At 42.4% G+C, this 12,223-nt stretch overlaps 1 protein-coding gene across 1 annotated transcript; it reads left to right on the top strand.

The window, feature by feature from the left end:
* Positions 1–3,026: 3,026 nt before the first annotated feature.
* Positions 3,027–4,682, top strand: LOC101982300 (PWWP domain-containing protein 2A-like). Its single transcript, XM_013348292.2, is given in 3 exon segments — positions 3,027–3,041; positions 3,499–3,616; positions 3,687–4,682. Coding segments are annotated over 3 exon segments (1,065 nt in total). The 3' UTR covers positions 4,619–4,682.
* The last annotated feature ends 7,541 nt before the right edge of the window (positions 4,683–12,223 follow it).

Genomic DNA, 12,223 nt, shown 5'->3' on the forward strand with positions numbered 1-12,223 from the left:
CTCTCCTCAGCTGCCCAAGGACCTAGTTGGGGACTTCTCTCTGGACCCCTGGGAACCCCTCTAGAGTCAAGGCTCTTGCCAACCCTAAAATGGCTCCTTAATTAAGATATATACTTCCCTGCTCCCATATCCATCCTTCCTTTATTCCAACCATCCCATTCCCCCAAGCTCTCCCCATCCTGCCCTTCTCACTTTTCTCTCCCCATATCCCCTTTCCCTCATACCACCCTACCCCCCAGTTCCCAATTTTTGCCCAGCAATCTTGTCTACTTCCAATATCCAGGAGAATAACTATATGTTTTTCTTTGGGTTCACCTTCTTATTTTGCTTATCTAGTATCGTGAATTATAGGCTCAATGTCCTTTATTTATGGCTAAAAACCAATTATGAGTGAGTACATCCCATGTTCATCTTTTTGTGTCTGGGTTACCTCACTCAGGATAGTGTTTTCTATTTCCATCCATTTGCATTAAGTTAGATAGGTATTAAGAATTGTAGATCAATAGTCATCTATGTTTTTCATACTTATAGTTAGACTAATCAGGTTCTTTAGATACATAGAGATTATATTCTGTCTAAATAATCTTCAACCTCTTGAAAGAGCTGTAGAAAGTGGCATTTAATCTAACTTAGTTCTGTGGTAGTGAGACACAATCGCTCCTGGCAACACCAATCTATTCCCCAGAGATTGTTGAGCACCAAAGACACTCCACTTGGAGCTTGTTTTCTTCTTGGCAAAACCGGCCTCTGGGCAAGGAACTGCCCATAACTCAACTACTGACAAAATACATAGTATCTGGAAATGGATAAGCAGAACTGTCAAATTTTGCCAAGACAGGGTAAGACGGTTTTGGAAATTTTTTTTGCCTTTTCAAAATAATCTGTCAGTTATCCTAGACCTTAACCAAGTTGATTGCTTCAACGCTGCAAACGTGACTTTGGGTAATTGCCTACGTAGCCAGTTGTCTCTGATTTTTTGCATGTTTTGGAAGTTGTTTGATTGTACTTCCTAATTACTCAGGTAACATTATTTCCCTTCTCAGATCTTCGATGGGGCTAAGGACTATATAAATATAGTTACTTTCCTCACATGACTTGCCCAAGTTATTTATTATACAAGACTTAAGCTAGTTAGAATAGGATATTTGTTCTTGTATATAATTTCGTAGTAGGTTTAGAACTCTCTTACTTAACAAAAGGGGGAGGTGCTGTGGGAGCTCCTTCCAATCCTTCAGTCAATAGTCATTGAGATACCAGCCCACTGGGGAGTGGTCTCTCTCTCTCTCTCTCTCCCTTTAAAAAGCAGCGGCAGCCCTCCACTAGCTCTCTTGCTCCAGTGACTAGATTCCTTTCCTGGCTATCATGTAGGACTGTGTTCTGTAAGTTTTTCCCCTCAAATAAATAACCCTTTCAATCCAAACTGGTGTGGGATTGTTTCGTGCATTAATTAGAGGACCCCCTTTTATGTTTTAAGCCTTGCTTTTGATCTCTATCACTGAACAAAGAAACATTACCAATAGTCTTGAGAGAACATACTCAGCTGGAGTCAATAGTGGAGCAGACTGGATTTGTTCTTCTAGGTCATCCAGCCTTGGAAGGTAGAAACTTGTCTTTCTCCCCCTTGTATTCATGGGAGTTGGAGACCCTTGTAGATGTGAGGCATGTTGCAGGTCTCCAGGACTTATCACCCATAGGAATCAAGGAATTTAGAATTCATTCTGATGTCAGGAATGTTGAAGAGGCCATACCCTGTGTGTGTGTGTGTGTGTGTGTGTGTGTGTGTGTGTGTGTGTGTCTGGGCATAACTGAATTTAGTAGGATCTGATTCACACATCTCTACACAAGATGTGAGATTATTTCCAAAGAGGGGGACCCTCAGAATGTGGGAAGTAGGGTGAGGAGATAGCAGGATGAAAGGTGGCTGCCAGGAAAGGGGCGATAGAGCTAGGCAAAACTGAATATGGTATATCCTTACTCAAAAGTGGATATTAGCCATAAACAGAGGACATTGAGCCTATAGTTTATGATCCTAGAAAAGCTGAGTAATAAGCTGAACCCAAAGATTTGAAACCCATATGTAGACCCACCTGGAAATTGGAAACAGAAAAGATCACCTGACAAAATTTGGGAGCATCGGGATGGGGTGTAGAAGGAAGGGGAATTGGGAAAGAGGAGGGAAGAAGCAGGGGTGGAGGAGAACTTGAGGGAATGGGATAGTTGAGATGGAGGAAGGACAGATATGAGAGCAAGGAAAGGGATATCTTGATTGAGGGAGCCATTATGGAGTTAGCAAGAAACCTGGCTCTAAAATAATTTCCATGAATTCCTAAGGATGACCCCAGCTATGACCCTAAGGAGTAGAGGCGAGGATGCCTGAACTGGCCTTGCCAAGTAATCAGACTGATGATTATCTTAAATATCACTGCAGAACCTTTGTCCAACAGCAGTTGGCAATAGAGGCAGAGACCCACATCGGAGCACTGGACTGAGCTTCTAAGGTCCAGTGGAAGAGTAGAAGGAATGAAAATATGAGCAAAGACGTCAAGACCACGTAGAGTTCATCCACTGACACAGTTTACCTGAGCTAATGGGAACTCACCAACTTCAGTTGGATGGGAAGCACAAGCACAGGACCAAACTAGTCCCTCTGAATATGGTTGACAGTTGGAGCAGACTGAGGGGCCACTGACAGTGACACTGGGATTTGTTTTTACTACATGTACCAGCTTTTTGGGATCCTATTCTCTTTGGATGTGTACCTTGTTCAGCCTAGATGTAGTAGGGAAAGCCTTGGACCTTCCACAAAACAAAGTGCCCTAATCTATTTTAGGATTAGAGGGGGTGGGGTAGGGAGGTGTGGGGAAGGAATGGGAGGATGGGAGAGAGTAGGAATTTGGATTGTATTTTTTAACTAAATAAAAAAATATAATTGACATAAGAAACTGTGCATATTTCTGGTAAAACAGTAGAATTTTAATGTATGCATCTACTTCTTTCTATGTGTGAGGAGGTCCTCCGTGACCACCATGGCCAGCAGTGAGGTAGGAAGGAAGTCTGGTTCAGCAGGACTCATCAGCCAGTGCTGGTTCAAACTTTGAGAGTCCGACCCTGCGCAGTGTACTTTAAACATAGTCAAACACTGCACAAATTTGGGAAAAGTTTTCTGGTGACAATTAACTTGATCTCATGTTTAGGACACGATTATATTGAAACACTTTTCTAAGTGCGTGTGACCTCCTCCAGAAAGATTGACAGAGAAACGATAGCATGAGTGAGACACACAAAAGAGTCTGGGGAAGCCAGGCATGGCCTGGTCTTACACATGGCACAGAGCTCACCAGAACCATAAACCAGATCCATTCCCAGAGTCTTCTGTGCATAAGAAATTGTACACCTCTTTCTTTTAAGAGACATCACAGATGCTACCCCCACCCGAGTCAGAGGAGGGAGAGATCAGTGAGAAAATGAAGGCCTTGGCTGCTGAGGTGGCTACCACAGCGTTTTCCAGGGGAGCTGGTTGGTGGTCCTGAGGCCCAGGCAAAGCCTCCGGAGCCCCTGGCAGCCCCGGCCCTGCCTCCTGTGTTCTTCTCCGGGGTCTTCATGGACCTGTCTAAAAAGAGACAATGAACGCATGGTGCAATAGCCCTACTTTTGGTGGGAAAAATATACAGCCATTCTGGTGGAGCAGTTTGGGCCCCATGGGATCCCTGTGACAGTATTTCCCAAAAGGGAGTATAAGGATAAACCGAACGGCAAGCAGCTCCAAAGGAACACATTCCAAGAATGGATAGAAGTCAATCAGGAAGTGAACTGTGCTGTTCCTGATAACCTTCCTCCAGTCCCTCCTCCTGAGCGCCTGTGGACTTCTAAGCCACCTCCTCTCTTCCACGAAGGAGCACCTTATCCTCCCACCTTGTTTTTCAGGGACACATATAACCAATTAATACCTCAGCCACCTCCTCGGAAAATTAAGAGACTCAAACGTAAAATGTACAGGGAAGAACCCATTTCAATAATGTATGTGATTAACCTACAGCCCAGGCAAGTCCTGTGTGATAAGTGTAAAAACAGTGTTGTTGCAGAAAAGAAGGAAATTAGGAAAGGTAGCAGTGACTCTTCTAGGTATGAAGATAAAAAATGGAGAAATGACAGTGTAGCTACTGTGAACAAGAAACTGAAAACTGACCATAAAGTGGACGGGAAAAAGCAAAACGAAAGCCAGAGAAGAAACGCTGTGGTGAGGGTTTCCAGATCGCTCACAGCTCAGGCAAACACGTCAAAAGCTCAGTTAAGTACCAAGAAAGTGCTCCAGAGCAAGATCATGGATCACGCAAAACCTCGGGAAGTATTGAAAACTGCCAAAGAAAAGGCACAGAAAAAGCAGAGTGAAACCTCTACTTTCAAAAACAGCCACCCGAAAGTCCATTTCACACGGTACTATCAGAATCCTAGCTCAGGTTCCCTCCCACCTCGAGTGCGTTTAAAACCACGAAGGTACAGGAATGAAGAAAATGACTCTTCTCTGAAGACAGGACTGGAGTAAATTCCGAGTGGCGAGCTGGCCCCTAAGCCACAGTCTCGCTGTACTTCCAACAGCTCAGCAGCACAAAGACATTAACAGACTGCTGGTTTCTTGGATGTGTGCCACTTTGACAGAGCAAGAGCGTCAGGACTGGCTAAGACGGGAGTTTGAAGCTGCACTGAGAAGTAAATGTTAAAGCAGTGGCTAAACCAGTCGTCTGTACAGGGCACTGGCAGAGTAGACTGAGTGGAAGAAAAGGTATTAGGGAATTTTTATATGTATAAAAGAAACAAACTGCTGCAATCAAGTATGCATGAGGTGAGGAGAAAAGTGATGTGAACACATCGTGAAGGATGCGCTCGGTGTGATGCGGAAGACTCACTGATGGTAGCTTCTTTTGAATGTGAACAGTGGTTTGGACAGGCCTACCAGGCATGGGATGGTTTGGTTTGCAGACTTAACCTTTGTGCTTTCTCCAAGGATTGTGTTTCTCAGTTCAGAAGTGAGCAGAGGTGTGTTTAAATGGCGCTCCTGTGAAACAGCAATGGTCACAAGTGCTAAGGCCGCTGTTTCCTTCAGGTGCCCATGGAAACAAGAGGAAGATGATCTGACATCCTGCTGAAAGGATGGCCAAGTGCCCCGTCCCACCCACAAGTAAAATGTGGATCTTCTCTTTCTTTTAATAAAACAGGGTTGTATTATCTTGAATATATGTTTTCTCGTTAGAGCATATTAAGATGTATTTATTTGCCACTAGTATTTAATGTTTTGTGCACATTTTCATAACTACATTCTTACCTTTTCATATTTTGACTCCCAAGTGGATAGGCTAGAGTTGACCTTGGAATGAAATCGTACACTCCCAAGAACTAGCTCATAATTCTCCTGAGCTGGACAGGCTTTGATTATCACCTCTCCCCTACTAAGTGTGCTGTTCAGAAAGGGTGACAGCATCAGTGTTGATCTGGACCTCTTTTCACAGCAGGAAGCCCCTACTTCTCAGTGCAGGAAGTTCTTGCAGGTGTCAGGGAAGATTTGGCCCTGAGGAACAAGTGGCAGAAACAGATCCTTGAAAACAGCCTAAACGTTTGGTACATGGAAAATGAATTCTTAATAAAGGCCACATATTTTCCTTGTCTTTGCTTACATACATACATGCCTTTAATCCCAGCACCTGGGAGGCAGAGGCAGGAGGATCTCTGTGAGTTCAAGACCAGCCTGGTCTACAGAGCTAGTTCCAGGACAGGCTCCAAAAGCTACAAAGAAACCCTGTCTCTAAAATCCAACAAACAAACAAACAAAAAAATGGAGAACACATGAGAAAATCAGATGGACCTGTTAGTACTACATTTTTAAAGCATTTTATATTTGATGGTGCTGTAATTTTAATAATAAAACTGAAGATTTTTAGTGGCAATACTAATTTATTTTTTAAACCAGAAAGATAACACCATATTGATTACTTACCACAAAAAGAAAAAAAAAAGCCAAAAGAAAAGAAACTAACTCCAAAAACTCATTCAAAGAAACACAACAGATGAGCGAGCACTTGGCTCAAGAGTTCACTTTCTGTGATCTTTCTGTGTGGGTGAGATTACCCAACAGCCCATTGCTCAAGATTATTGCTCTGGGTGGGATTTTTAGATTGTTTAATATACCCGACTGTGATTTGCTATATAACTCAAGAAGAAAAACCGGGTAGTCTGGGGTCTAGTGAGCTTAATTCAGATCCTAACACACTGCAAGTGCTGGCAAGTCCTGACTACATTTTACAAATGATCTACATCATGACGTCATCCTATCACATTTGCTCAGGAACTATAACAGCAGGGGGCTGTGGAGAAGACTTGAAGCACAGCTCCAGGCTCTGGGGTAGTCTTGTCTTAGACCCCCAACACCAGCAGTAACTTTTATGCTCACTCAGGAACCATGTGTCTCCCAAGCCATGTGAAATATGCATGGATTGTATCAGGAAACCTTTAAGCTTTAGAAATCTTTATTTGTAGACTGATGGAATTGACCAAAAAGTAATATTAAGAAGGTAAAAGCACTGGGAGAGATCTGGTTTTAACCTACATATTTTTTCTTCATGACACATCCTTAAAGGCATTTTATTACAAACTAGATTATAAAAAAAACAAACAAACACTTGGTGGTATTTAAAATCTGGACCTACCATGTTACAACTTTATTTTTTATTGCTTTAGTTGCTTAATATTTAAGCTCTTCTCCATGCTACCTTGTCTGTATTTCAAATCCTCACAGGCCTATTTCATTTGTAGACTTGAATGACACATTGTTCTTACCTTCAGTCTGCTCAGAGTTAAATGTTAAAGAATCTTGTGTAACGTTATCCAATAAAGTCTTTGATTTTTTTATTTTAAAAAAGAGACATCACAGCACATTTAACATTTCAACTTTCCCCTGTGCTTATGTGTGAGCAGAAGTGTCTCTGTGCCCCCAATAGTTCTTGATTCTTTTCCTCTGAGATATAGTGTAGCTATTATGTAAAGCGGACAGAAAAACCTTGATCAGAAAGGTTACTCCTGCTACAAGCTCTTAGTAGTCCTGGGCTATAGTCTAATTCTATAGTGTCCTGCTCTATGTGTGTATTTTTGAGATGTGTTCTTAGGCAAAGTGGATGTGGTGATTCTCACAGGTGAAATGGTCTCCCCGATTTCAGTGTTAAGGTACAAGATAGATGGCTTGCCTGCACTGGAGGGGGGTGACTTTTCTAAGTTTAGTAAATTGTTGGGCTGTTAGTAGTCTAATTTAAAAAGTGCCAGAAAGAGGAGAGATGGAATTTACAAGTCTATAGGACCAGCTGTCACTCAGGTGGAGGAGTGTGGATGCCTTAATATGTGTGAATCTGGGGCTCTCCAAACTTAATTCATTGGGAAGTTTTGAGGAAGCTGACATTAAGGGGTCTCTGGAGAAGCCAGGTATAGCCTAGCCCTTCCTCTGAAGATTGTAGCTTTACCCAAGAGCAGATAGTTAACAAAAGCTATTTGGAATTACTTCTGATTGAAGAAATCTCAAGGCATCTGGAAGATTCTGAAGCATGTGAAGGTGAGAGAAGTATTGTTTACATTAGAAGTAGTGATAGAGAAGTCTCTTACATCTAAGAATGTGGTCCATAGAGACTCTGGTCCTTCCAAATGCCCACATTTAAGTTGCTCAGATTGTCCCTCAGAAAGAACACGCATTAGACTTGAAAGGATGAGAGAGTGTTTATTTTTACTAGAACATGACCAAGTGCCTTGACTTGCTACCCTGCTGAAGGATCGACCAACCAGAGCAGCCAGTCTCCTCCAACTGCTCAGGAAAGTGGGTGCTGCAATGGAGGGAAGAATGAGTGTGTACTAATCCAAAGTTACATGACAGGAGGTACTTTGCAAAGCACATGTAGTTACTCAAGGTTCCTCCATAAGTAGCATCTTTGATTTCCCTGGCATTGACTACTCCAGAATCTGCTGATCTTTTGAAATACATGTTCCTATATTGCACATGTGCAATTGATATGTTGATGTGTGTGCATATGTGCATGAATGTATGTTCACTTGCATATGGAGACCAGAGACCTACTTTGGCTGTTTTTCTTATATGTTGAGACAGAGTCTCTCACTGAATCTTACACTCACATCCTACATGGACTGGCTGGCCCAAGAATGCTGGGAATCAGCCTCTCTCCCACAGCTTTCCCACATGCTAGCATTAAAGAGTTTTGCAACCATGGCAGCTTTTTTTTCCATGTGTCTCCTGGAAATCCATAATGAGGTCTTCATCACTGAACAGAAATCCTTTCACTAACTGAGCTGTCTCTCCAACCTCCCTGTTATCTCTGCATCAGCTTTCCAATCCTCTGGCACAAGTGCCACATTATAACACACTGTGTATTATTTCATCAATTTTAAATTCCTTGAAGCAATAGTTGAATTTTCCAACTTCTCAAGATACATGCTGACTCTTGCTATGGTCTGTGGGAGAGTTCATCTAGATTGCCAGAATATCAGAATCTAGAATAATCTAGGATACAAGCCTCTAGGCTTGTCTATGTCTGATTCTGTATGTTCAATCAGTCCCTGAGCATGTCTGTGAGGGATTATTCAGATGAAGTTACTAGATATCAGACGTCTGCCTACTGTGAGCTGCACCACTGCATGGCCTGCATGCATGTGGCCTGGACAGAGAGAAGAAGCAGAAAGCCAGCTGAGCATTTACCATTCCCTCCTTCCTGATGAACATTACTCAAAACATGCGAGCAAACAACGAATGCTTGCTTTATTATTTGAATATTTGTCATTTTAGAGCTATGTGGTGATTTATCAATGTGTTTTATGTATGCTTCTCTAATGACAGTGATAAAGCTAAGCATGTTTTCATGGGCTTATTTTGTCATATGAGTATCTTTGATAAGCTCTTGGAATGTTTTTATTCCTTTTTAAAAATTTTGTTCTTTTTTTTGAGTTTTAGAAGCCAAGATCAGGGTCTTATGCTTCCTGGGGAACTGATTTACTACTGAGTGACACTCTCAGACTCCATCAGATTTTTGTCAGTTGCCCCTCTGAAGCTGAGCAAAGAGGATTAATCCTGAGTCGTTGAGATTTCATTTAGGAGCTACCACACTCGCTGCTCTTTGGTTTTGAGTTTTAAAATAAGAGTCCTTGTATGTGAGGCTGCCTGGCCAGAAATTTGCTCTGCAGACCAGGTTGGCCTCAAATTGATGTTGACCCCCTTGCATCTGCCTCTGTAATGCTGTGTATTACAGGTGAACACCATCTCATGCTACCTCTATTTAATCTTTTTAAGGGGACCACATGGTGTTAGTGCCTGAAGTATTAGATTAATGTGTTGGGCTTTATTTCATGCTCCACCCTATGTTTCTGCTTCATGTTGCTTTGACTATTCTACATGTTTTGAATTTAAATATGAATTCTAGAATCAGCTTCTCAGTTTCTACCAAGCATCTTGTTAGTATTCTCAATGATTTTCCATTGAATCTGTGAATAAATTTGGGCAAAGTCAACATCTTCAACTACCTCATGTGTGCTAACCTTCAAACAAATCATATCTCTCAATTTCCCAATATCTTACTTCATTTTACTTTTTTTTATTGAGAAAAGGAAGGAAAAAAAAACCCGTTTCCGCCTCCTCCCAGCCTCCCATTTCCCTCCCCCTCCTCCCACCCTTCTCCCCCTCCCCCCACTCCTCTCCCCCTCCCTCTCCAGTCCAAAGAGCAGTCAGGGTGCCCTGCCCTGTGGAAAGTCCTAGGTCCTCCCCCCTCCGTCCATATCTTGGAAGGTGAGCATCCAAACTGGCTAGGCTCCCACAAAGCCAGCACATTAAGTAGGATCAAAACCCCTTGCCATTGTCCTTGGCTTCTCATCAGCCCTCATTGTTCACCATGTTCAGAGAGTCCAGTTTTATCCCATGCTTTTTCAGTCTCAGTCCAGCTGGCCTTGGTGAGCTCCCAATAGATCAGCCCCACTGTCTCAGTGGGTGGGTGCACCCCTCGTGGTCCCGACTTCTTTGCTCATGTTCTCCCTCCTTTTACTTTTATTGCACATGTCCTTTTCATTATTTGTTACATGTGTATACCATTATACTGATATTTGTGTGCAATGTTGGTTTCAGTATTCAATTGGTAACTGACTAAATACAGGAACATTTTGTTTTTCTGTGCCAATGGTGGGTCCTAAAGTAGAGTGAGAGTTATATCTGATGCATTTCACAGAGGTAGGAACACTGTATTGTAGCAAAAATAATAAAAACTCAGAACACATATTGGGGTTTAAGATAAAAGATCAGAGAAGCAAAGCAGCCAAACCACTAGACAGCTCTTATCGCTGTGAAATCCTCAGACTGAAAAGAGAGTGAGTTCCTGTCTCATCTCACCTTATATTACTCTCCAGTGCTGGTATTAAAGACGTGCACCACCACTGCCTGGCCTCTATGGCTAGCTAGTATGGCTGCTCAGACTGAAAGTATGTGCCACCACTGCCTGGCTTGAATGGCTGACTAGCATGGCTGGTTTGCCCTCTGATGTTTGGGCAAGCTTTATTTATTAAAACAAAAATAATATACCACTATATTTCCCATTTTGTCTAAACTAAAAAGAAGGCTATAACTAATATAAGAAAAACTATATACAATAAGTACAATAACCATATACGATACATACAGACAATAAATACATTAACAATACCTAGTCCATTCGCATTTGACAAATTCAGAAAAAAATAGTCCATATCTATCCTATCTTGGGAATTCCAAAAGGTTGTACCTAATCCACTTTCTATTCTAATTTGCATTATCAAATTATCTTTTAATGTCTCCCAAATGTTTACACATTACACCTCTGTAGTGAGTTGCTTTTCTGTGTTTGATAAACAAGGAAAAACTAGAACTATAACTATCTAGTCTTTGATTACCTCAGAGGCCCAAAAAGGAAATAATATTAATTAACTAGGCATGAAGTGCAAGCAAGTAACTTCCAAAAAATATGCGTGATGATAGAAATAGCTGGCTGCCTGGACAGTCACCCAAATTTCCTCTGCAATGCTGGGACATCCATCTTCAGTCTTGTGATGGTCGCGTGCTGATTCACACCCTGCCCACAGCTGAGAGTTGTCTCACTGTGCGCCTCGTGGCCAATTTCGTGAGTTTTCACGGTTTTAGCTATGGGTAGCAAGCAATCCATGTCTGTCTTCCTTGTAACCACAGGCCTTAATGTCTTTCTTCTTCGGCTTGTACCCTTATTCCAGCTGTGTTCACCAGCTCCCCTTTTATGGGAGCTTTCGAACTACTGTCAACACACAGGCAAATGGATCCTGCCACCACTAACTGCTGCCAACAAGATTGGTCAGATCCATGAGGCGGCTTTTTCAATTCCAGCCTTTTGTTCCCCTCTGCAGCTTTGTGGATCCCTCACCCCTTATTCTCAAAGGGGTGAGAAGAAATTTCCTAGCAGAGTGTTTTCCTTGGAAGATAGTGGCCTTCCCCTCTTCCACCCTGAGATTCCGAGCACAAGGTCACTTAGCTCAGCCCAGCCAGCCACCTGGTACAGGCTGATAAAGATGGCCTAACTCAGGAACAGTGGCCTTGCTCTAAGAAGAAAAATGCTGACTTAACAGAATGGGAGGGAGCAAAAGTGCTTGTACCCATTCCAAAGCAGCTTCAAAGATTCTCTTTGTAGTTATGCCTTTAAAGCTTACCCCACAGAAGAGATACAACTCCTCTCTCTACCTCGCTGTAATAGGGATGGAGATGAGTTCCAAACATGTTTGTATTATGCTGATTAAACCTTGCTTATTACAGTCTGGGCCTTTCTGGTGGTCTCTATCTGTGGGTTGTAATCTGGGCACAACAGCTTGTAGCATGGAGGCTCAGCCACAGGACAGATCATGCCTTTACGTCTCTCTTATTATTAACCTTAAATTCCCTGCAGCTCAAAATTGTGGCTTTTCCATACAACATGTTACTGCTGCCATTTTGACTGAGGTCAGGTGACTTCGCCACCATCTTAAATGAGAGACAGGGCAGGTATCCAAATCCTGCCATCTTTATACTCTGCCTGGTCCCCCAGTTTACTTATGTTTTTGTCTCTAAATTCTTCTTGTTGACTCTGTTGCATGTGTGTTTTGTGCGATGGCATGCCTTTGGTAGGGCCCACCAAATCATCCACTTAACCCAATTCCTGTT

This window comes from Microtus ochrogaster, chromosome 10, assembly GCF_000317375.1.
Source record: "Microtus ochrogaster isolate Prairie Vole_2 chromosome 10, MicOch1.0, whole genome shotgun sequence".
NCBI lineage: Eukaryota > Metazoa > Chordata > Mammalia > Rodentia > Cricetidae > Microtus > Microtus ochrogaster.